Source organism: Brassica napus, chromosome C4 (assembly GCF_020379485.1).
Source record: "Brassica napus cultivar Da-Ae chromosome C4, Da-Ae, whole genome shotgun sequence".
NCBI classification, from domain to species: domain Eukaryota; kingdom Viridiplantae; phylum Streptophyta; class Magnoliopsida; order Brassicales; family Brassicaceae; genus Brassica; species Brassica napus.
The window spans coordinates 57,172,445-57,199,250 of NC_063447.1; the positions used below are offsets into that span (position 1 = coordinate 57,172,445).

A 26,806-nucleotide genomic window follows, 5' to 3' on the forward strand; every position below is an offset into this window, starting at 1 on the left:
CATGATAGACATGATACCCTCCATTCAGAAAACCCTCATGTTAATGGTACTTCTCTTGCAAACCCATGGTAAAACCTCCTTTCGAGGTAAAATTCTACAGCCTTCACCTCCTTATCATCTGACCTTCTCTCCACTTTGTCTAATGGGATAACACATTTTGAGGCAAGACATTCCTCCATAGTGAGGATTAAAGGATACTCAAAAGGCTCAGCTGTTACAGACCTCATAACGTGGTTCCAGACTGGCTTCCTGCTATCACAAGGTAAAGTAACCATTGTCTGCTCCTCCAGTCTCACTCTGATACGGACTTGAGCAGTGCAGTTGTCCAAATTACGAACGGAAAGCATATTAACCATGATGTAGCATAGGCTTGGAGTGAAATAAATAGCTGGCTTTGGTCAACGTAATAAATTCATCCCTCTCCATTAGCACTAATGTTCCACATGAGATCTCCCTGATAACCTTTGAAGACTGCCATCAAAAGCATTACGTCCACAGAATCACCACTCATGTTTTTCAGCATCTACCATTGTGGTGCCACAATGCAACTGGGAAGAATGTCTTCACCAACTTTCTTCAAGTTAAGACAAACATAACCAACCAAGCTCAAACATTGTTTCACACTGATTTTGACTTCTTCAGTGGTAAGGTTTGCTAGTAAAAAATCCGGTTCCACTTCATATTCCGAAGGTCGATGCACCTTTCAGTTCTCCACTTGTGATTACCAACCCTGATTGCCACATGTGGGGGTTATATGACCAGTTATGCAACCCATTGCACAAACCACTTTGACATACAAAATATCCTCCTCAATAGTATAGTTGATGCTTGCATCTTCAAGAAGCGTATCTCCACTAGTAATCTCACTCACGGAGAAATCTTGAGGCTGTGAGTTCATCTCTTGGGCTCAGGAAATGTCAAGAAAACTATAGGTAACATATACAAAAAGAAAATAAATGAACTTGCTCACAGTTCAATCAACAAAACACCTCAATGATCATTATTGTAACAAGCATCACGTGCCAAACACCAAATGTATTACAAACCAGATCAGAAGAAACACACACAAGAGTGGATGATAATTCATACGAGGAACAAAAGGATTAAATTTGTTATTGATTTGTTTTAAGTAAAATACTAAAATGTTATAGTAAGCTAAACATGATTATGCTGAATAAGATGGAGAATGTTCTGAATTTTATTATTGTTTTGAGCATAGTTTTGATCTACTTAAACGTGTGATTTATGCCACACTAGATCTAATTTGAATGAGAGCCAACAAGTTTATTTTAAATTGATTTCCTTAAGTTTTGTCAAATGATAGCTTGTTTCTATTTTTTATTTTCTTATACTTTCATGTTGTTTTTAATGGACATCTACAAATAAATCATTTTACTATTGTAATGCATTTGTAATGTGTACTAGTGTTGCCCCAAAAAAATTTCATTAGCGTCCAGTAGTATCATGTATATAATTAAAAATTATCTCTATTTAAAGTGTTCATTAAGCAAAACAAAAACAATTACATGTTAACTACAATCAAAAACATTCATTTAATCTACACTTACTTAATACTTATTGTAAATCTAAAGAGAACAAAGATAACTAACTTATGTTGAATGATCTAATACAAAACATCTTCTGAAATATGAGAAATTATGTGTAATTTAGTTATAGTTTGAATTATGAAAAACAATTTATTGCTAACGGGCAATGAAAAGAACATAATTTTGACATTATATTATTCTAGTTGTAAGATAATGTTAAATCTTCTATATTTATGGAAAATAACAAATAATATTTAAACGTTTTAAGTTTGTTTTATGTTTGAATCATCATTTAATTATATGTTTCATTAAACCAATGGCCAGCATAATAATTTAAGAAAAGGCATTCACATGATTTAAACATGGAAAAAAACTCTTTCTTGGAAAAGAAAATACAATAAGATGGTTGATGATGTTACTTTTTAACATTGCTAGATTTTCAATCCCTTTGTTTTTCATGTAGCACCTATCAATTTGTCTATTTATTAAAAAAGTAGGTTAATAATATACATATTATATGTCATTTGATAAAATAAATCAATATATATCAACTTATTCTACAAAAATTAAATAACTATATTGACATTCAATTTTTCATTTTATTAAAATGTTCTTATAGCAAGCCGAAATATAAATTTAGTTTTTTTTTACTGAAATATAAATCTAATTAGTTAAATGAATGAGAAACAAAAGCATGCGACGGAATGAAAAAAAAATTTGAAAAGAAAAAAATGAGATATTTATAAGGTATATAAAATGGTAATTGGGTTTCAATGTGCCTTATGTAGTTATGTTATGTTAGGAATTTATTTGGTTTGTTAACGACTTTTCTTATTATTAATTTTATTGTCTTGTTTTTACAGGATCTCAATTTCTTTTTCTTTACAGTGTCCAAATTTTAAAATGAAATTTTAGCATTAACCCCTAGTAAAAATTCAGGTCGGGTCATTTTACTTGGATTTGAAAATCTGAACTGGAATCGATCTGAAAATATTTGATCTTAAATCAAACTAAAAAATTACAAGAGTTAAAAAATTACTATTAGGAAGAACCGAAAATAACCGATCTAAAATAGAGCTGAACCAGAAAAGAAGACCAAAATAGATTGTGAAAATTCTTAATGTTTCCATTTTCATGGCTTTAAATTCTTAGTCATTCTTAATTTTACACTTTCCACCTCCCTTGGAAACAGAATAAAGCTAAACAAAGTCGGCTGTCCTTCTCTGTTCAGATTCACAAATTTTGCAATCGAACAAGTCTCTGTTGGATCCGTAAATAAGACATGATACATGTCAGTAACTATAAGTTTACTCGGAACATTCGTTAATGGTAGGTTGCAAGCCTCCTGCACGATGATGTATGGATGATGCGGATACAAGGCGTGGTATTGGTTCCTTAAACTTTGTAATGGCTAACAAGGTACTCTCTTGACAGTAGCTTCTACTCTCTAAGACCTGATTAATTTTGTTTTCTTGGCTATTATTCTACAGTTTGATATTAAGATCACCATGTACTTGACGTTGTAGATATCAGTATCAGCAGGAGACTTTTTGCTCTCTCGGGCTTGTGTTGCTCTAGCTGCTCTTAAAAACACAGAGGTAAGTAAGTAAACTTGTTCAAGACCCTTTCTCATAATACGGTGCTACATAGTCAATGAAAACCTGCCTTGAAATAGAATTCAGAATCAGTGACATCAATCATAAGTATTGCTAGGACTTGCAATCTATCTCTCTTCATTGTTTTTCTCTTTTGTAGGTTGTATCGTTACTTGCAACAGTTGTAGAACATCTTGTTACCGGTGAAACCATGCAAATGACTAGCACAACCGATCAGCGTCATAGGTATAAAGCTTACTTCTCTCTTCTAGTAACTGTAACTATGATTGTTCATGCAAATATAATTAATTTTTTCCATGGCTACAGTATGGACTATTACATGCAGGAGACGTATTATAAGACGGCATCACTAATCTCAAATAGCTGCAAAGCAATTGCATTACTCGCTGGACAATCAGCAGAAGTTGCCATGTTAGCTTTTGAATACGGAAAGAATCTGGTTCGTTTCGTTATCGTCTTCCTAAACAACGTTAGCTAGCTCCATTGCAACTAGTCTTCAGTCCAAATGTTTGATTAGTTTATATATTTTGAAGGGTTTGGCATTCCAATTGATAGACGACGTTCTTGATTTCACTGGCACATCTGCGTCTCTAGGAAAGGGATCCTAATCAGATATCCGCCATGGGATCGTAACAGCTCCAATCCTCTTCGCCATGGAGTTTCCTCAACTACGCAAAGTTGTTGATCATCTTGGAAAAGATCCAACAAATGTTGACATTGTAAGTTAATTAAAGAAACAAAATCTCTATTACATTTTCAAAAGTCTCTTATGTTATGTCTTATAAAACAAAACAGGCTTTAGAGTATCTTGGGAAGAGCAATGGAATACAAAGGACAAGAGAGTTAGCTATGGAACATGCCAATCTAGCAGCAGCGGCAATTGGGTCTCTACCTGAAACAGATGATGAATATGTCAAAAGATCTAGGCGGGCACTTGTTGACCTGACACATAGAGTCATCACCAGAAACAAGTGAGGATAAACATAAGAAGTCTCTATATATACACCAAACATCGTCATAACATCATGAGAATCTTTCAGATTCATTTGTAGGATTTTGTTTTTTTCCAACTCTTTTCACGAAATAATATGTTAGACAAGTGGTTGTTTTCATTTTAAACAACAAAGAGGGAAAGAAACAAAGACACTACTTGTGAAAACATTCTCAAGCATTTGGTTTGAAACTGGTTTTTAACAAATTTAACCGTTTTAATCATCTAATATTTCGAAAACGGTCTTTACACTGAACCGGAAAGAAACACAAAACCGGTTAACTATCAGTCTCCTCTTCAAAGTTCATGACAAAATCGGTTAAGTTCTCAGAATTATCACTGCCTCGTCTAGAGATATCCGACATTCCTTCTTCTGTTTAGGCTGTCTTCTGGAATTTGGTACTTTTTAATTAAATATTCCGAAATGCGTCTTTATTTGAACAAACTCTTACAAGATAATCAGTTCAAAAAAAAAAAACTCTTACAAGATACCAAAAGTTCCGCATTTACATTTAAATGTAGTTATCAATATAATTTCTTCAGATTTTTAGATATAACAAAAATCCAAATAATTTATAATTATATCTTCAGATCTTCAGATATAACAAAAGTCCAAATGCATTTGACAAAACAAGAATACTTATTGAGATTCGAATGCAGACAAATGTTAGTTTTGACTTATGATGGATAGTTTTGTCTTCCTTCGTGATGGAAGAATTAAGTGGGCTCTACAGTGGACCAGTACCAGAAATGTTAATTCGAAAATATCAGTCATATAGCTAAAGCCTCGAAGTCAAAGAAAAAGCAAAACAAAAATAAAGAAGAAGAGAGACTACAAGTTTAGAAGGTGTGATTTCTTTTACCAAAATTCTTGATTAACTACAAAAGATCGGAGGATTGACCAGAATAGTCCCGGCGGTGAAGAACTACGGTGGCTGTCACTACCGCCTTGCATGAAAGACACGTATGGAACACGTGTTTTTGAGTTTCTTCACCTACTAAATTGTGGATGGAGAACAATTACAATCTGTTCTTCTTTTAGGGTTTTGGTATTGGACTTCTCTTTGTGTTTAATATAAAATAGATCATGTATGTAATGTTCAAGCCTTGTAAAATTGTCCGCTGCATTAATGAAATCTTGTTGGAAAAAAAAAAAGAAAAACTACAAAATCCTTGTAGTCAAAAACAAAATACTGTACTCCTAATCCTAACTTCTATATGATTTTGAATGGGAGAATTGGTGAAATAACTAAAGCAAAAAACAAAATCCTCTAGACTATATTTGCAAAGTGATTTTATCACATGTCATTTCTACAATCAATTTCACAAAACAAATATGATATGGCTACTGAAATTGATGACATGTCTTATAGCTTAATATGACATGGACAATTGCATTTAATGTTAATTTATATTTTTGGTAAACTTTTTAAAATATGGTAATAATTCATATATTACATTTAATGTCAATTTATATTTTTGGAAATTTTTTTAGAATATGAGAATAACTCATAAATCATCATTAAAATAAATATATTCAAATATGACATTATAAATTTCGAAATATAATATAATTATATATTTTTAAATTATACAATTTTATTACTAAAATTTTCAAAAATGTATACAATTTTTTTAGAAAATTATAAAAATTTAACCGTAAAATCATTATTTTCTTATATACCTACAAATTTTATAAATATTGTTTAATTTTAATTTTTGGTAATAATCAGCTTTTACAAATTTATTTAATATATTTAATTATATTTTTGGTAAACTTTTTAAAATATGGTAATAACTCATATATTACATTTAATGTCAATTTATATTTTTGGAAATTTTTTAGAATATGGGAATAACTCATAAATCATCATTAAAATAAATATATTCAAATATCACATTATAAATTTCGAAATATAATTTAATTATATATTTTTAAATTATGCAATTTTATTACTAAAATTTTCAAAAATGTATACAATTTTTTTAGAAAATTATAAAAATTTAATCGTAAAATCTTTATTTTCTTATATATTTACAAATTTTATAAATATTGTTTAATTTTAATTTTTGGTAATTATGCAATTTTTACAAATTTATTTAATATATTTAATTAAAATAAATAGATAGAAAAATCTATTTAAGATTATAATTTCAAATATATACATGCATATTCTTAAATATAATTTTATGTTTAATTAAATCAAATTTATATTAAAATATTGATACGGAAAAGAAAATTTACAATATTAATAAAATTTTATTTTAAAATATAATTTATATTTATCTGTTAAAAAATATTTAAATTTTTTTATTGCACATGGTATAGGAAGACACCTAGTTAGACTTTTAGAAAGAAGGTAGAGAGAGATAGGAAGAGAAAAGAAGAGACACGAAGGAAGTTCGATTATTTTCTTATTTTTTTGTTTTTTTGCTGGTTATAGGGCGTAATTTTCCATTTTGAATTTGCATTGTGCGTGAAAGGAAGAAAACGAATAAAAAGGAAAAAAGAAAGATTTGGATTTGGACCCAACGTGAGGGCCGATAGGCTAATGTGCCAGTGTGGTCTGAACCGTATTAAATTAGTCTGACCAGACACATTATTGACATTACGGTATCTATCACAGGCCTATTTTAACCTAAGATCATTATAGAAGTCCTCAATTTAATTGTTACATTATTTATAGACCATTTATACTACAGTTTATGAAAGGAAAAAAAACATTTGTTTTTGCTTCTGAATTGTTGTTGCAGAGATAGACCACGTAAGACTATACCCACAAAGGTCTGACTTGGCACAAGTTTCAGTGACCCGCACGCGTCTAACGGTCACGTTTGAAAACTATTCGTGCAACAAGACTATCTATGCGGCGTCGTTTCTCTCAAAAGCACTGAGAAAAAACTGTATGTTTGATGCTTTTGTGACCGTTAATAAATAAGTGGCAAATTGGAAATCTCGTCAACTTTTTCCTCCGACATAGTTCACTTCCACAAGTAACTGGAGCAGAATCTCACAAGTGCCGACATGCCCTAACGTGGCGCCTAGTCCTCTGTTGCTAAACAAATGGAGTATATATATAGAGATGTGTAATGTTATGTGAATGTTACGTACTTACATGTGTTTGTGTATACTGTATAACTGCGAGGAGAATAAACGCTCGACGAGTATAGAGCAAATCTGGACATATAGGCATTCAGCAGAGATGCATGCACGCATACAAACATATGAACAATAAATTTCAGCAGTTGAAGTTTTTCCCACTTTAGATAGAGATGTACCATTACTATATATATATCAAGATTTTCTCATGGTAATGGCGATCAAGATCGCTGCATTCTTTTGATTGAACACGACTTTATTTGTCACCACTGGTGTGTACACTAGTACTGATCAAGCGCATGAGTTGGTTATATTGTGATTCTAGTTTGACTTCCGGTAGAATGAATGCTCTACGCATGTTATTGGTATTAACAAATGTTGGTTTCGGGCCAAGATGAGATTAGGCCCTAAGATCCAAACTTCTCATAGTTAACAAAAAAAAACTTTGTTTGTCGACCACTAAACACTAACTTATAATGAATGCTCTACGCATGTTATTGGTATTAACAAATGTTGGTTTCGGGCCGAGATGAGATTAGGCCCTAAGATCCAAACTTCTCATAGTTAACAAAAAAAAACTTTGTTTGTCGACCACTAAACACTAACTTATCTCTAATGTAATATTACCAAAGGAGTGGTGGGGCAGAGAGAGAGAGAGAGAGGACAAGAGCGGGGCAGTGGCATAAATCAGACTGGTGAAGCTGTCCCTTGTGCTGTTGGGTACATCCCATGTGTTGTCACACTTTTTTCTTTTATACATTTATTTCTAAACAAAGCATGTTATTCTATGTGGTCTCAATTATTAATTACAATTATTGTATACTCAATGCATTCCTATCTTTTTTTTCGTTTTTTTTTTTGGTAAACCATGCATTCCTATCTTATGTCATGAAATACTTTTGTTCGCGACGTTTAGTCTGATGATTCAAGATATAGTTATTTATTATACATATAGAACATCCAATCACCTACTTTGTTCCATTTTGATTGTGTAATAACGAGATTAACAAATAAACATATAAGTTATCACTTATCGGGCCAAAACCGTTGATAAGCAAAACATTGGTATCAGAAATTCAATGAGTAGTTCGATACCACTGGCCACTAGATTATCAGTTCCAAATTTGCTGCAAAATGTTGCTTATCCATAGCTGATTCGATGTGACATAATGTGTAGCTAAATTACTACTCTTTATTTATGATAGATTGATTCAATAAAAACCTTTTGCACTAAACGTAATGTTAAAAAGTGGTACAACAAAACCTACAAAACAAAAAATCTAATGTACGATAGAATCGATTGGCAAGTTCACTTTTATCTTGAAAAAATACATATCAACTTTTATCTTACAAATTACAGTCAATCGAAATACTATAACATATTATATTTATAAACTTGTAATTTTTGACCGTTAGTTTCAATCTTAAATAAAATGCAGATTTACTCTTTATAAAACTATTAAGTGGATATTTTCATAATTTATATTTTACATAAATACATAATTTATGAGTTTAGTACGAAAGTATACAACGTTTAATTTGTTTTGTATTTATTTGATGTACGTGTCCGTATTGGAATTTTTTTTTTAAATATCTACTCTATTTTATGAAGAAGTATCAATTAACAAAATGGAAGTATTCATTTATCCAATTTTTTGAGAGCATCTCCATCCATACTCTGTATTTTACTCTAAAACAGTGGGGATAGAGATACTCTAAATATTGTCATTAACTGAATAATGAGAAATTTATTGGGTCTACGTAGGCAAGTGAGAATTGAGTAATCGCAAGTTACGTAACCTAGGTTTCTGCGAAAGAAACACCTCTCCCCATAAGAAGACTTTGACTTTTTAGTTAATGTTATTTTGCTTTTCCAAATATCAGTAAAATTCATCATTATCTACTTATTTTAAGCCCGTGGTAATTACTGTGACGAGAATTAATTATGATTAACAACAGCATACCCTGATGGTAATCTTGTGTGTGGTCCATGTTTACACATTTTAGGAGAGACAAAACATCTATGCATTGTCCAAAACAATTTGTATTGAATTGTCTAATCATTGATATTTTAGCTTTATTGTTTTTCGTTGTAGTCCTTTTTTCAAGTAACAATTAGTCACCATTTCACATTGATGCGATTATCTTGTTTCAAGTACTAAACTCTTTTTCTCCTTATATGTTTAGGTTGTTTTCTTGTTTGGTCAAATCAAGAGATAAAACTATCTTCTAAACAGACTATATGGTATATAACTATACATTTAGAGCACTATATAAGAGCAATCTCTTCAAAATATTTTATTCTGTAAAGAAATATTTATAAAATAACAAAAGAAAATATTTGTAATTATATTACAGGTATTTGTTTGCATTTATAATTACCTGACTAGTAGAATATATACTATGTAAAATTTCAAATCATGATTTATAAGAAAAACCATGTGTATACATAATATTTCTTGTCTAAATTAATGTGAATACAATAATTCATACGTATATAAATACATTTAATAAGAGAGGTATATAAATCAAGCAATGTTGGTTGGTTGGTTGAACAACGTACTAACTTCATTAATTCTCGATGTAGTGAATACATAACTAGAGCACGTACCTATGTTGTTTTTGGTGCTTACAAGATAGACAAAACATCTTATCTAACTCTTCACGGCTTCACCCTTTTAATTATGCATTGCAACATTATGCAATGGATGAAGTTGGGTGCTTCAAACATGCCCAACAATTTTAGCTGAATTTTCCGCCTACTTGCTCAATTTATGTATACATTATAAATTTACAGGTTTTAAAAACAATATTAGAATCTGATAACATTTTGAAAATCTCTGATATCCACGGTCATGAAGAATGTAAGAGATGAAATCGATGCATGGCGTTGAACAAAATGAAATCACCTTAGTAGGAAGGATCTCGTTTCATACTTTAAAATCAAGAGAGAACAATTCGTCTCACCTTCTAATAGTTTATTTGTTCTCTTAGTTTGAAAATTGACAAGCAGAAGTGATCATGCAACTGGTATGCGTAAAGCATTTTACTACCCTTATAGATAACGTTTTTCCTTCTTTCTTGACATTCAAAAGACCCCTTATGGTTAAATCAAATAACAAAGTTTGACTTCATGTGTAACAATTGTCAAAAGAGGAATCTTCCTTTCATTTTTTATACCCGTCTAACTACAAAAGTCTAGGCGTGACGAGTTATAATATAAAGTAATTCGAATTTTCCATTTAGCATTTTTAATTGGTGTTACAAAGATAATATTGCTGTGTAAATTTTAGTCATACCGGTAAAGATATACTGACTAATTGGTCCATTATATAATGCCGTACCAAGAAACTGTCGTTGTTTAGACATAATGCTATTGCTAAGATGTTCCCAAGATATGATTAGTTTAGATTTATCTGTTTATGGTACAAAATCGCGTGAGAACTCATCTGATTTAAATACTAAAAGTCAGATAAACGATTTTTTAAAACAAGTTAAGGACATCATCAAGGGAATATGTACAGCTAAAACAGCTATCGTCACAAGGCAGTCGCTAAAAATCTGGCACCGACTTGAACCGACTAACACGTGATGCTAACTAACCTCTAACGTTGGTTTTCAAAAGAAATCGAACGCCGCTGGTTTGCTACTTCTACCACCAAACGTCGCCGACTTCTTCGGTCTCCTGACGTCGGAGGGAACCTCAGGCGGAGTCATTGTACGGATGAGCGCAAAATTTAGACCTTTGAAAAACGAGTGCACTTTCACCTCCGCCGCACCTCGCCGTGACCCGAGCCGTTTACTCGGATCCTTGTTGAGCAACCCGGAGATCAAACTTCGAGCGTGAAGCTCAAACATCGTCGCCGGCGAATCGGTCGGGAAACTCAATGGTCTTTTCACTATGTTACGTAGGATGATGTCATTAGTCGGCGCGGCGAAGGGAGTCCGACCGTAGATGATCTCGTAGAGGAATACTCCGAAGGCCCACCAGTCAACGGCGTTCCCATGGGACCCACCAGAGGCGACTTCCGGTGCAACGTACTCATGCGTACCAACAAAGGAACCGGACCGGGCGGTAACCGGTTCAGCTACAAAGAGACGGTTCGGTTCTAGCGTCTGGACCTTTTTGGACCGCAAGACGCGGTTGAAAAGCTTAGCGAGACGAGTGAGTCGACGCGGGGAAGAGTGAGGTTGATTCTCCGGCGTGGATGAGGAGGATTCAACGGCGGCGATTGAGTCGGAGCATAAGGAGAGGTCAAAGTCAGAGAGCATGATGTGACCGTCCGATCTAACTAAGATATTTTCAGGCTTGAGATCTCTGTAGATGATACCCAACATGTGTAGATATTCTAACGCCACTAGAACTTCAGCCGCGTAAAATCTGTTACAGTTACAAACAAAAAATAATTTATTAATTATATAAACATGTAACACAAAAAAAAGTTCATAATTATTGTTAATGTGATTGGTTGAAAATGACTCTTCATGACATATTCTTTTTTTTCGTAACATATTCAACGAACTGAAAAAGCCGACATGATTAGAACAGGTCTGTTATTACAGAAGAACATAACAAAAGGTGTACAGAGTCGATGCATGCAAGTTCGTACACATTGTCTGAATTTTATACAATTTTATTTTTTATTTTATTTTTTTACCTGGCGGAGGCGAGGGAGAATCTGTGGTGAGGCTGTTTGTGACGGAGAGAATGCAAGTCTCCGCCGGAGCAATACTCCATGACGATGCAAGAGAAGTGTGAAGCTTCGAACTCTGCGTAAAGAGACGGCAAAAATGGATGGTCGAGCATCTTCAAGATCTTTTTCTCCATCTCAGCTCTGTGCATCTTCTTCTTCATCGCAAGCGCTTCGTTATCCACAACTTTCATCGCGAAGTACGAGCTCCGGCTCTCTTCTTGGTCTCCGGCGAGACGGCATAGGTATACGGTTCCGATATCTCCGGCGCCGATACGACGCATGAGGCGAAAATCTCGGAACGTTAGGCCGTGTTTCCGCCGTCGTAGGATCTCTGCGTAAGCGAAGTCGGAGGATCTGTGGGGTTTAAGAGAGAGGCAGCTCTCTTCCTCGGGGATTATGGCGGTGGTTGACGGCGGCGTGTCGAAAGATAGCCGGCTGAAACTGCTGCAACTTTCTGTTCCGCTGCTAATCGACGAGTTTGCTGTCTCTAAGCTCATGTCGCCGTCTGATTCTGGTAACATCGTCGGAATTCAAAGTAAAAATTGGAGGAATGTGTAGAGAAATAGGAATCCGAAAGGAGTGTCTATGGTTGAGAAAGAAGAGGAAGATTTTGAAGTTGAGAGAGTTTAGAGAGAGGCGAGAGGGTTGGTGTGGGGTATTTATGGGTGGGGAAGGTGTTAGAGCATAATTATTGGTAGTACTTAAAAATAGTCTTTAGCTTATTTTAGTATTATTTGTGTGTTAAGAAACAAGGTTAAAGACATTTAGAAAAATGTTGATTATTGGTAGGACTTTGTAAAGTCTTTAGTTATCTTTACAATTGAAAAAATATGTTTCAATCGCAAATGTTTTAATCGTATAAAAAATTCAGTTTATCTCACACTATCTGAAACAAACACAAACTGGTTCTGTCTCCATTGGTTTTCTTATGACATCTCAACATTGGTTTCCTTATGACATCTCAATTCGGAGTGTTTAACATCTTATGCATCAACATGATGAATTCAAGCTAGCTAGCTATCAGGTTTTTAGACAAGTGTAAAATCAAGACAAACAAAGTGGAAAAAAAAACATACTGGTTTCTTCAGTATCATCAGTTCTAACAGCAAACACTAGAGGCAATGGGAGATCTGCAAACAATAAATAAACAACACTAACAATAATCTGATGAACAAGTGGGTACTTAATTACAACGATCTTGAGGTGAGAAAGTTAACCATCAACAGGGAGAGTGTCCCTCATCCACTCCTCGTCCACAATGTCTATAAGCATACCAAGACTCACTTTTGCCATTGGACTCCCTCAATATTCCTACTGCAAAAAAAATGTTCAAAATCCAGATGACAACTCACAATTATACATGAATAACTGAAACAATCTATAGATAGCTCCGTTGGAGATGAAAAAAAAAAAGCTTAGAATTTCTTTTGAGGAAATTCGTCGAGTAGGTGATGAGCAATCAAGGAAAGAGGCCCAAATAACAGAAAAAAAAAATTAAACCCAACCCTTGATGAAAGACACGATTCTCAAAACTAAAAAAACTTACTTTGATCGAAGAAGAGAAGAATGGAAGAAGAAGAAGACTCAGCTTTGTTGTTATTTGAGAGATAACACGAACGAAGAAGAAGAAGAGAAGAAGACTGCCCTCCTTTTCTCTCCAAGGTAACGCTAAAGACGTTGTCAAAAAGTTCTTAATTAAATCACGTCCTTAGTTTTTTCATTTATTTTGATTTATTTTTGGGATGATTTTCATTAAGGACTTTGTTAAGAACCACCGATAATGTTGGCTTTAGGAAAAAAAAACTGTAGCAGTAAAAAGAGCCTTTTTAGACCTCTTGTTTACTTGATTGTACTTTTCAACGCAGAGGTGTATAAAAGAGAGCAAAGAGACCTTAACGTACGCAGATAAGACACGTGTAGGACGCTGGCACGTGCCTCGAGATAGAGCAGCAGTAGCTTCCTTTCTTGTACACTGACTACACCAATTATCCCGATATGAATTCAGAAAATAACACGGTAACACACAAACCATAAGCATACGTATTATAGTCAGTTTACTGTTTCTAGTCATTCGATCTTCGTATTCTAATTAATATACCGACTACATACCTAATTATCATTAAAGACGATCCAGAGGCTGGAAGGGACCGACCCAACCTATATATACTAGATGTCGTTGGAGTATTATGTTAGGTTCCATGAGTTGGTTTTGGATCCAAGAAAAATTGTTTGTAGGTTAGGTTCGGTTCGGGTCTCGTTTGATTCTACATTAATGTAAATGTGAGATGTCTTGTTTGATTTCGCGCTACCTCCTACATATTACGTGTGGTATTTGTAGATCCTAAAATCTACATTAAGAATTTGATAGTGATCGGGAGTTCAATCTAGGGAAGAAATAACGTGGACAACGATATCCTTAGAACACAACGATGTAATTAGGTATGAGTCGACAAGAATGAACTATATTCGCAGGTCAAATATCATAGAGATATCGAGATTAAGAAGGATCGTGATTGAACTTGGGATCGAGCTGCCTACGTACCCGTCAAGGGATGAAGTCTAAACGTAGTTCGATTATAATCATCTCGAAAGATATGTCGGTTTCTTCGGTCATGGGCGAGACCTCAACTTCGTCGGTCTCGAGCTCGATGTTTGCTTCGAGCTCTCTTGTCTTGAATAATTAGTAGTTAGTGTACGATTGATAAGTTCTCGAACTGCATATGATCTCTTTAGATCGATCTTGTCGTATGAAGATAAGGACGATCATTAACATGATACGAGGGTCGCTATCGTCATGGATTCTTGTTTTCACAATTACAAAGATGTGTTTACGTCGTGAGATGATTATTGGGAATCTCATCTCTCTCGTTCTTCTTAAACCATAAAGAAATGGATGACTTGTTTAATCATTAAACAGATATAATGATTCCATCATGTGTTGGTGGAGGAAGATGGCGATCTTGCCGAGAAGTCTCTCCACCTCTTCGTGAGTCTTTATTCTTTTGTTTTCATCTTTTTTGTCTTTGTTTCGTCCCTGAAGAAGATGCCCTCCTCGTTAGATCCAAGGCCCCGTTTATATGGGAGTAAAGTTGTTGCAAGAAGCTAGTGATATGGTTAATAATTTGTTGCACATGCTCCACCTTTCTAGCTACAACCTATTCTTTATTAATCGCTCTCCGATATATAAGGAGAATAATTTTCTTTGTTCATTGACTCATTCATACTCAAAGAACCTCGGGATCTATGGGCCGACTTCGAGTTCTCATGGGCATGTCTAAGCTCAACTCGAGGTCGTCGTTAGCCGGTTTCTTATCTTTTTGGCGGGAAGGATTTAGTGCTAAATTCTGGTCCAGCATTTGTCCCCCCAGTTCTTCAAGTGAGGCGATGAGGTTGTAGAACGGAGAAGCTTTTAATCATGACTCCGAGCCATTTTCTTCTTTAATGAGTTCGCAAAGTCGTTCGCCATTTGATGGCGAGATCATGCAAGAACAATTGCATTGAGTGTTCGATCTTGGCCTGTTTGTCGTGATCAAAATGTGAATTCGATCTCAGCTTATTTGGTGTATTATATCAAGCCATTTGATGTTCCTTTGATCACTAAGTGATCGATTTCGTTTATGTATGTGGGTTAAGGAAATAGTTCGAAGTAGTCTGTTGGAGACGCCGCACGGGAGACGAGAATTGGATCGAGCTCGCAGTTTCACAAATATGGGTCGAGCTTGTCAGCGGAGTCGCTTATTTGAAAAGCATAGAGAGTTATTTTGATCTCTCATGGTAGATGGGATTTTGTGATTGAATTTGTTTCTGTTTATGATTTTTTTGATGTGAGTCTGGTTGCTTATTCCGCGTCAACTCGAGTTCATGTTAATATTTCTGTGTTTGTGTAAAGGTGTTGGATATAATCTCAACGAAGCATTAAGTCAATGCAAATGATTGGCTACACGTAGAGAGTCGAACCTTTACTTTGGTTTGGCTATAGGAGCAATTTATATCGCTCATCCTCGAGATGCTTTGCGAGATGGAAGCTGATCAGGAATCCAACTCGCGGACCAGTCGTGGCCTAAGGACGCGGTTTATTGATGTTCTTTTTCGATATAGAGGGTGGTTTATGTCGATGAGAGCTTGGGTTGTTTGAGACCGTGTGGTAAAACTCGCTAAGAGTTTGAGCTTGTTTAAAGTTGAAAATAGAGTTTAAGGATATTTCGAGCTAATTGAAACAGAAAAGTGAATCTCAATAGTAGTTCGAGCTACTGGTAACATGAGAATAATGTATAAAACATTTTGCGGTTATATAAGTTTATTTATGAAACTTGCGATTTGAAATAGTGATTTGAATTTGATAATATATAAGTTATAAAAGTGATGCGAGAATCTATTCTATGATGCAATGTATTTGTGTATAAATAGATTAAAGATAATTATTTACCGACCTGGGCATGTTCTGGTTTTAACTACTGCGAACTAGCGGAGAAGAAATAGTGTTGGATGTTTGATCGGTTTTTCCTCGTGTAGTTGATGAGAAGTTTATACGTCTGTGAATTATTAACTTGATATGTGCACAACTCATAGTACGCCATCGCGAACCATGTCGCGCTTACTGCCTCTTGCAGCTTTGCTTTTGTTTGGAAATATCGTTTAGAAAACATGTGATCTTAGAATATTTCTACGTGGTTTGTCCAGATTAACTGTTTTCCTTAAATGATTCCGTGGTCGGGGCCTTTTAGTGATGCTTTTGGATTTTGTTTGTGATTTTTCACGATTCGTTATAGATAAAGTCTATTTGCTTCTTCTGCGGAAAGGGATATACTGGCCCTTTAAGTAGTTCGAGATCGTTTGAAGTCAGGCGTTCGACGGCTCTTTCATAATGAAGTGGATGGATTTGTCACTTAAGGAGTGTAGAATGCAAGGCTTGAGCTTTCTTTGCGCCTCTCCGGTATTTTTTTTCGATCTGCTTGATATCATGCTCAATATATCTCTGGAGGCACGATAAGAGCTTGTTCAAAAGCTTACTATCGATCTGAGAGTGTAAAGTTTCATTGGCTTCTTGACTTCAGCTCTTTGGGAGTTGTGTTGGTCAATATTTTTGAAGAGTCGAACTCGGCTACTGAGCTGCTAAGGTTCCTTGGACATATGACTCATTGTTTTCGTGGAGCAAGATCCAGTTTCGGGTCCTCGAGCTTCTGTATCAGAGATCGAACTCGATGCCATTATTGGAGAAGGGCGACTTATCGATCCTTCGTGTTTCACAAGCTCGTTAGAGGTCGAGTCTGTCTATTTTTAACTCGGATGTAAGAACTGTATTTGCTTAATGATAGTGGATATGTGTTTCATACATTTCGTATCTGCGTCATTAGGGTTTCGGGAGCTCGATAGCTCGAGGGAATTTTGCGTTGCCTTTGGTTGGTCAAATTGATTGTAGCACGAACTGGTAGGCTTTCGCGTTCGAGCTAGTTGATCCAATATTTACCCAGTCTATTGAGACTTAGGCTGTGGTGATTTGATTTGGATTGTGGTGTTGTCGAGATGCTTCTTCGGTCTAGAAATGTACGGATCGTAAAATAAAAAATTCGGGAGCACCTAGAGATTCTCTGTGGCTTGATCGTGTTACGTCGGTGGCGCTCAAATAGGACAAGTCGTCGAGATGATATGACTGTAAATAGTGTCTCTCTTTGATCTTTGGTCTTCGTAGTGGGACTTTTGTCTTAATTCACGACCTCTGTTTGTTGGAAAAGTCTCTCGACTCTTTTCTTTCCTTTTGAACAAACCAACGGTTAAAGGGTTGATGATAACAATTTTTTTTTATATCCTTTGGCGGGATGTTGTCCCCCAGTTCTTCGAGTGAGCTGACGAGGTTGTAGAACGGAGAAGCCTTTAATCATGATTCCGAGCTCCCTTTTCTTTAATGAGAAGTTTTCCTTATTGGTCCTGAGCAAGCCATCAGCTTCGTCGGTTTTGAATGGTACGTCGGTTTTGGTTAACGAGTTCGACATCGTGATCGTGATAGAAGAACTTGTACCCTTGTTCGTCTATCATAGTTATAATATGATCTCGACTCTTATTATAATGAATACAGAGATTTTCTTATGTTGTAGGAAGATCGTAACGAAATGGTGTGTCATCAACTTGAGATTTTGTTGGGCTACGTTCGTAATGGGAGAGAACCACTTCCATCGAACATATGGCTGTATTTGGCTCTCTTTAGCTAACGAGAGTTTCCTGGTCGTCTGTTTATAACGCACATCCACTTCTTGTTTGCTTTTCGTGCGGCGAATATCAACTATTGAATATATTTTTTCTATAAACAATTAGAATCATTTAACGCCAACAATCACATGATGATAGGAGTATGGTGATTTTTTTAATATTTTCTCTTGAGCGGTGAGAACTCTTCTTCGCTGGAAGGTGAGAGAGGGGTGCTTGTAGTCATGGTTGCCCAACTTGTGAGCTTTCGTTCATGGATGTCGAGTTGCTTTGTCGGATGAAGGATTATATTCTGGCCAAATACGTTACCATATTTGACTCGTGAAGCGAATGTTGAACATGCTAATGGTCTTTAAGACTCGGCCTCTTCTTCTTTGAGAAGTTCGCGTCTTTGTTCGTTATTATAATGAAAATATGATTCGTTTCTTGTTGTAATATGGACACATTTTTACTTTGTGCATCATGCATAGAATCGAGTGTCTTCCCTTCTCAAATAGTCTGAATCATTTTGTTAATAATCACATCTAGGCAGACATGGTTTAATGAATGATCGATCGCACCAGGTCGGGAGGTTGATTTCACCAATCTTGAGCGAGACGTTAGTTCAGTCTCGAGCGAAGCGTTTACCTTCATCGGTCTCGAGAAAGATGTCGGCTTTATCAATTTCGCTGTCTCAAGCGAGACGTTGGTTTCATTGGTCTCGAGCGAGACTGATCGACATGAAACATCTTCGGTGTTGTTTCTCTCGTTGAACCAAAGAAGTCTTTAGGGGCTCGTGCTTCTTCTTTGGGAAGTGGAGAAGTCTTCATAGTGAAAGATGTCTACGGTTTTGGCTCCTTGAGGTCCAAGAATTCTCGTTTGTCACCTTTCCATCAAACGGTGGTGAGTATATTCCTTGTTTCCTTGTCGGTGTTTTGCTCCAAGAAAGATATGGTGTAATCATCATAAAAAGAGGAAGTCAAAACCAATTCACAGGGCACATAGGACTATCATTTTTTTTGGTGGAAGAAGATCCTCATTATCATGAGATCATAATAATATATTTATGTTTCTTTACGATTCTCTCCATCCTCAAATGAGAAGTCTCGTTGAGCTGATTTGCTGGAGGAAAGATTCTGGTCTGGTCGAATACGTGACCGTGTCGTGAAGAAAATAACGAGCACATTAGTGGTCTTTAAGAGCCCGTACTCTTATTCTTTGGAAGGTGGAGAACTTTGGTCTCTAGATGTCTCTTTGATACAGATATCGAGCTCTCGAGGGTCGGTCGTACTTAGTTTTTTGTACACATTCTGAATGCTCGAGGTATTGTGTTTCGGCCTCTTTAGATTCTTCTTTGCCTTTGATCATCTATTGATTGAGGATTCCTGCTCGATTCGTGGTAAGGTCTTTTTCTTCGCTTTGTTCTAAGACCATCTTCTATTGATAATCGCTTTGATGCATCTGTTCGGCTAGCAACCTTTCTCGTGTTGGGCAATCATTTGAATGGACCCGAACTCGGGAGGTCGGGCTATCAGAACTTGTCGTCGGCCTCCTGCTATTTGAGAACGTTATCGGTGAAACTCGGCGAGATGTATTATTTTTATCAGTAACAGAGATTCAATTTAGCTGAGGTCAGGATCAAATCTCATGTTCTGTTTCTCGTTTATGATCTAGTAAGATCGATGCCATCATGGTGTGATGGTTCGTTTGTTGTGGTATTAGACACCATATGAGATGGATCCATTTTCGTGCTTACAAGCCTTAGATCGGGTTCCTATCAAGGATGTTTTTCGTTTCTCTTCCCCACAGACGGTACCAAAATGTAGATCCTAAAATCTACACAAAGAATTTGATAGTGATCGGGAGTTCAATCTTGGGAAGAAATAACGTGGGCAAAGATATCCTTAGAACACAACGATGTAATCAGGTATGAGTCGACAAGAATGGACTATATTCGCAGGTCAAATATCATAGAGATATCAGGATTAAGAAGGATCGTGACTGAACTCGGGATCGAGCTGCCTACGTACCCGTCAAGGGATGAAGTCTTAACGTAGTTCGATTATAATCATCTCGAAAGAGATGTCGGTTTCTTCGGTCATGGGCGAGACCTCGACTTCGTCGGTCTCGAGCTCGATGTTTGCTTCGAGCTCTCTTGTCTTGAATAATTAGTAGTTAGTGTACGATTGATAAGTTCTCGAACTGCATATGATCTCTTTAGATCGATCTTGTCGTATGAAGATAAGGTCGGTCATTAACATGATACAAGGGTCGCTATCGTCATGGATTCTTGTTTTCACAATTACAAAGATGTGTTTACATCGTGAGATGATTATTGGGAATCTCATCTCTCTCGTTCTTCGTAAACCATAAAGAAATGGATGACCTGTTTAATCATTAAACAGATATAATGATTCCATCATGTGTTGGTGGAGGAAGATGGCGATCTTGCTGATACCGAAGTCTCTCCACCTCTTCGTGAGTCTTTATTCTTTTGTTTTCATCCTTTTTGTCTTTGTTTCGTCCCCGGAGAAGATGCCCTCCTCGTTAGATCCAAGGCCCCTTTTATATGAGAGCAAAGTTGTTGCAAGAAGCTAGTAATATGGTTAAAAATTTGTTGCACATGCTCCACCTTTCTAGGTACGACCTATTCTTTATTGATCGCTCTCCGATATATAAGGAGAATAATTCTCTTTGTTCTTTGACTCATTCATACTCAAAGAACCTCGGGCTCTATGGGCCGACTTCGGGTTACGAGTTCTCATGGGCCTGTCTAAGCTCAACTCGAGGTCGTTGTTAGCCGGTTTCTTATCTTTTTGGCGGGAAGGATTTAGTGCTAAATTCTGGTCCAACAGTATTGACGTACAACTTCTCTCAAATCTTGTGGAATGGTCACCGAGTCTGAGACACTTTTATCTAAACTCTTATTCCCAATTTGAATAACGTGTTTGATGTCAATGTTTTCATAGTCTTCAGTTACAAATTTCTGAAATGACCTAGAAAAAAAAACGAATCACCCCAGTTACAAAGTGTAGACAAGGCTTTAATGTGTTTTTGGTAAAGAGAAGGCTTTAATGTTTTGAACTTAAATGAATGGGGAATAGAGGGGAGACGTAGCTTAGTTTTCATGCACGACCAATTTGTTCAATAAGCCTAAGAAAAAATGGGCAAACATAAATTTGCATAACGAATATGATTCAGTTGGGCGTATATTACATATGCTTCTCTCCTTGGCTACCCTTAAAACACGTTTTTAATCACTATATTATTTCGATTCTAGTATTTTATGATTTATTTTCTTTAAGTATAATTTTTTTCTAAGGTCATAGATCAGTTTCCCTAAATTTCAGTTTTAAATTTATATTTATACTAATCATAGATTAACATCTTTTCTTGATTGAAATATATGAAAAAAATTGTTTGATTGTTTGGTGGAAGACGGACAAAGTCGTAATTGTGCCATGTAAGACTAGAGACAAAACAGAACTGACCTATGGGCTTTTGTTTCCATTAAATCCCAGATAGATATTCCCTTCCTCGTTGGTTCGTAAAGACAACAACTGTTGCGTTACTTATATATTCCCGAGCTATTAGCAAAGTGTTTGGTCACTGATTTAACTATATCCCGAACTTGCACTAACTTCTGTCTTGGGCGTACTGTATCTTATGGGTCCATTCCTTGTACATGGTAATATATCATACGATTTTTTTTTTGTCAACATATCATACGATTTAATCCGCTTATTTTGGTTTTAAAATGGTAATATATTCTATAATGGATGATGTATATGAACTTATGAAAGGCTTAACTTCTTCTAAGTGGATCCTTTAATGAGAATATTAAAGATAGGATCGTAGAGACATGAAGAGATTAACTAAAACTGTGCAAGTAATTAAAGCATAGGATGCGAGGAAGGCAGGCGGCAACATTAAGGAAACTGCGGGTCCATTCCTCTCTGAGGCGACAGATTTTGGGTCCAAGCATAAATTGGAACCTAGTAAATAATTTGTTTGGTCCAAGCATAAATTGGAACCTAATTGAAATATTATTGATTGATCTTAAAAAAGACACATACTACCAAACGAAAAAAACTTTTGTGAATAGAATAACAGATCTTGCAAATTTAGTCCATTTTTTTGAAGTAACATTTTACATTTTTCTACCATTATTTATCATTGGTTGAGATTATTTCAATTAGATAATAAATATTATTTAATATATTTTCAAAATTTATACATGAGAGAGATTTAAATTGCATCAGGCATTTGATAGATCTAACTATTTAGATCCAAAAATTAAAAAAATATCAATCTTATCTTTTGACTGAAATTAGATCATAATTTGAATTCTATATATACGATTTTCTTTTTTTTAAAGCAAATTTTAGTATTCAGTAGTGGTTGTATAAATAAATACACAATGTTGTTTTCACTATTGTTTGAATCTCAAACTTTAAATTATGATGATTTATGGAACAATGTAACTTCACCAAGACCGATTCTGTCGAATAAAATATATTTTCATCTTCATTTAAAAAAAAATGGTTTTGAAATTGTTGATTTTTTAATATAAGATTAAATTAAAATATTTATAATCTCTTAAATCTCAAATCTATTCTGAAATTCAGTTACCATATCTTTTCGTATTCGCTAAACTACTTGTGTTTCCATGAACATCCTTTAGCAGAATTACTCAAACGAAAATGTTAGAGCATCTTTATTGCAAGAAACCCATTTGTGTTTCTTAAACATTATTTAAGTATATAAATGTAGTTAGTGGGCTTAAGAACCTAGTTAAGAAACTAATCAATTTTGTGGCTCCAATGATAGTTTCTTAATTAAGGATTCTTAAAAAAAATTTACTAAACTTTTTATTTTTAAAGATAAAATTCATTTATTAAATAAAACATATTAAAATAAAACATTTTAAACATATATTTTTTAAACATAAAAACAAAGATTAATAAAATAAACGAGAATAATTTGAAAGAAGCATCCGAGCTCAGTTGTTGTCTTCATCACGTCCAAATGTACGCCATATATGTTCAACCAAATCAGCTTTCAGTTGTTCGATGTCAAAGTGTTGATCAAAGATTTGATCAAATGTATCATCAAGATTGTTGTTTTGAGAAGAAGAATCCATAAGAGAGAAAAATAGATTTTTTTGAATGTTGTTTTAAGAGAATAAACGAGAGAGAAATTGTTTGTGTTCGTGATCTAAAACCGTCTTTGAAAGCTCTTGTTCGTGAAAGCAAGATTTTAGTGCATGTTGTTTTAAGATAGAAAACGAGAGAGAACTTATAAAGAACATGAGAATGTAAAGGAAGAACAAATGTTTATTTATACAAGTTTGCGACACATACAATATATTATTAATTCATTACAACATCTTGTTCGTGACACAAAACAACAACACAACATAATTTGACCTCTTATCTGTGACACAAAACAACAAGGACCACATTACACTGACCTCTTGTCCGTGACAGACAACAACAACAAAGCTATAGACACAACAATCTTGAATACACTTGCATTGACATGAGAAGACTAAACTTACTACACATCAAGACCAATACTTGTGTCCGTGACTAAATGGAACACACTTACTCAAGAAGAAGACAACTTAGCTCCCAAGATCTCGTGTCTCTGATTTTTCTATCTCTGTGCTTGGAACCTGAAGCCAATAAAACATGACATCAATATCAATTATCATAATGAATGTAAATCTATCATCTAGCAGTTTTAGAATTTCAAAATGAAACATAGACAGTCGGTTTTGACATGCCACACTAGACAGAAACATGAACAAGAACATAAATATGAAACATAGAACAACTTAGAACAAGAACTTAAACATGAAACATAGAACAAGAACTTAAACAGAAACATAGAACAAGAACTTAAACAAAAACATAGAACAATATATTAAACAGAACATCATCAGATCAACAAAGTTGGAGGTTTGGCTACTAAATTACTCAAAAAAATAGAAAAGAGAGTTTTCGGAGATTCCTAAACTAAACCAAAAGTATTGATCCACAAGAAGCTAATTGATGTTAATCAATAATGTTCATTGTTCCTAACAAAAAGCTATGAACTTTGAATACAATGGAACAGAGAAACAATAAGAAGAACCTGAGCTTTATTGAAGAAGACTTGATTCTTCTTGTGATCGTTGAATCTCAGCTTCTCCTTCCTTGATGGATGACTCTGATCTTCCATCAATCGACAAACTCTGCCCCAAAAACAAACCATCGACGAAGAGAAGACGAAGAACGAAGAGAAGAGAAGACGAAGAACAAACCATCAAGTCTCATCTTCCATCAATCGACGAAGAGAAGACGAAGAACAAACCATCAATTCTGATCTTCAATCGATCGACGAAGAGAAGACGAAGAACAAACCATCGTCGTCCTCTGAGATGTCGAAGAACCGAAGAGATGACGAAGAAAACGAAGAGATGTCGAAGAACCGGGGAAGAGAAAAAGAAAAAGAAAAAAAAAATTAATTGTGTTGCCCACATTCTGACACGTGTGTCCTTCTTTCCTTAAGAAACAGATCCGAAAATCACAGATTAAAGATCGGTTATACAAATTTTAATTTAGTTTTCCTTTAATTAATAGATGTTATTTGTTTTAAAACTCATTTAGGAAACCGCAATAAAGATGCTCTTAGCCTCCACGTTTTGTTTGCTTCTACTAAAATGTTATTTTAATATATTTTTTATTGGTGGCACTAAAAATTGTAAATGTATCAGGATTTTAAGCACTACGTTAGGAGTGGTATCTTATTAAGGTGGCACATAACACTCTTTTTGGAAGTTTGAGTGTTACATTATTTTGTTTTTGAACACTGTTTCTTTTGTTTGTGTACCATCATTTTGTACCATTTTCATATACTATAATTTTAGTGACTGATTACAGTAAACTTCTTGCCATCATCATAATGTATTACCAATCAAAGCCTAGAATTATCCAGAAATGATATTTCGTCAACTAATGGGAATACATGCACCAAATTTAAGCAAAAAAAAAACTAATTATATTCATGGAATGGAAAATAACTTCAAAACAAATCTATTGGAAATGCAATTGTGAGGGAAGCGATTAAACTATAGTATACAGGAAGCAAGCCCCAGGAGTTTTGTTAAAGAAAGTTGGGTGCCATAAAAAAGTGCAGCAGAAAGTGTAATAACTAATAAGTATTGATATTTTATTAAAAAAAAAAATACTTTGTAAGAACTGCACCATGTCGAATTATTTACGTTTCTCATGAATGATGCCTAAAATAATACACACATATATATATGTACCTGCATAGATACTTCATAATGTGTATCATATCTACTTACACTTACGCACTTGATTAGATATGTCATGTATACACATAGCTCACGTAGATGTATACACATATAAACAAAAAAAAGACATGGCAAGTGAATTGCTTGTGGGCATGTCAAAACTTTAAGATTGAGAATGATTAATATAATAATTGATGCATATATATACACATACACACTAGTCACTCCGTATGCATATAGGTGTGTATACTTTTTATTTGTTAGTGCTGAAGAATAACAGAAAATTGTTAGTTTTCTTTATGAAAGTGACCCATATCATATAATTTGTTTGATATCAATTGGGAAACTAACCAATAGTTTCTTAATTAATACTAGTTTTTTTAAGGGAAAAAAGTTTCTTAATCAATATTAAGAAGCTCCACATCATCGGCTAAAATATGGTCACATGGCATGGCATGTGTGACAATGTTATATATATCTGAACTCTGGCATGAGTTAGACGAATAGGGTTTCAAATACGATGATAATCATTCAGTACTTAATTAAGCATCTCCCGAGAAACGAGTTGTATTATCAAATCGACGGTCACTCTCTGTCTATTTTAAAATTATATGTTAATTTCTTTTGCTCCTCTTAATCTCTTAAAATCGAGGATCGTGGGATAAAATATATACTTAATGTATATATATAGAGTGATACTGATATTGAAATAGCTGATTCCAAAGTTAGACTGCAAATTTGGTGAAACAAATAAAAAGTATGATATTATAGAATGTGATTAGACCATATGTTTTGAAAAATTTCTCTCCATGTATGTTGTAGTAGTACGAAAGAAATATTTGTTAATATGATTTTTTAAAGAAAATTGATACATGTTAAGTCTTTTCTCCAAAAGACATTTTTCACTAAAAATAACCAAACAATCTTGATGATTATTATCGTTTGGAGGAGCGAGCAAAGAGACTGGGAAAGAATTCTCGTTTGGAAAGAATGAGAACAGAGGGAACCAACAACCAATTCGATTGGGTCCAAAAGATAAGAAGATTAGCAACATGAGAGGCCCAAATCCTCCTAAGACCAAACTGAAAAATGTTGGACCTATGCGGGGTTTGGTGTTTGGCCCAATAAGTGGGGAGAGTGGCCTGTCGGCGAGAGAGAAGAGACTACGAGTAGAGAAGGAAAATGTCGGCCGACCAGGTGGTGTTTTCGCAGGAGATGGAGAGCTAGACAGAAATGAGAAGAATTTTGGGCATGTGTACGATAAAAGCAACGCTCAGGAGCAACTTGCAGAGATGGAGAATCTGGAGTTGGATGAGGCAGAAGCTAGTGCGAGCCAAGGACGAGAAGTCCTGGAGAGTGTGGTGGCGTAACATTT

General features: G+C 34.9%; 2 protein-coding genes and 1 long non-coding RNA gene across 5 annotated transcripts; 1 reads left to right on the forward strand and 2 right to left on the reverse strand.

Moving 5' to 3' along the window:
• The first annotated feature begins 2,829 nt into the window (after window positions 1–2,829).
• LOC106432761 (solanesyl diphosphate synthase 3, chloroplastic/mitochondrial) lies at window positions 2,830–4,138 on the forward strand. Its single transcript, XM_013873605.1, is given in 8 exon segments — window positions 2,830–2,838; window positions 2,881–2,905; window positions 2,908–2,966; window positions 3,074–3,145; window positions 3,303–3,388; window positions 3,470–3,602; window positions 3,697–3,882; window positions 3,959–4,138. Coding segments are annotated over 8 exon segments (750 nt in total).
• Window positions 4,139–10,639: 6,501 nt separating this feature from the next.
• On the reverse strand, window positions 10,640–13,799 carry LOC106432776 (protein kinase PINOID-like). 3 transcript variants are annotated; one of them, XM_022701403.2, is made up of 5 exons: window positions 13,495–13,799; window positions 13,166–13,259; window positions 13,025–13,078; window positions 11,913–12,459; window positions 10,640–11,635 (listed from the first exon to the last, which is right to left on the reverse strand). In XM_022701403.2, the coding sequence occupies exons 2-5, from the start codon at window positions 13,239–13,241 to the stop codon at window positions 10,873–10,875; spliced, it is 1,440 nt and encodes a 479-aa protein (XP_022557124.1). In that variant the 5' UTR covers window positions 13,242–13,259; window positions 13,495–13,799; the 3' UTR covers window positions 10,640–10,872. The 3 variants fall into 3 exon arrangements, with proteins under 3 accessions (XP_022557124.1, XP_022557123.1, XP_048610966.1); XM_022701402.2 differs by having other exon boundaries at window positions 13,166–13,262; XM_048755009.1 differs by having other exon boundaries at window positions 11,913–13,078; window positions 13,495–13,798.
• Window positions 13,800–23,444: 9,645 nt separating this feature from the next.
• Window positions 23,445–25,072, reverse strand: LOC125585617. Its single transcript, XR_007322608.1, has 2 exons — window positions 24,267–25,072; window positions 23,445–23,805 (listed from the first exon to the last, which is right to left on the reverse strand). It is a non-coding gene; the product is annotated as an uncharacterized LOC125585617 (long non-coding RNA).
• Window positions 25,073–26,806: the final 1,734 nt, after the last annotated feature.

Bases quoted from the DNA above. Each gene is read 5' to 3' on its own strand.
- LOC106432776 (XM_022701403.2), bottom strand. From the start codon at position 13,241: ATGGCAAAAGTGAGTCTTGGTATGCTTATAGACATTGTGGACGAGGAG. The intron at 12,460-13,024 runs GTATGTTTTTTT...CGATGTTACCAG, and splicing joins TGATGATACTGAAGAAACCA to AATCAGACGGCGACATGAGC. The intron at 11,636-11,912 runs GTAAAAAAATAA...TAACTGTAACAG, and splicing joins TTCTCCCTCGCCTCCGCCAG to ATTTTACGCGGCTGAAGTTC.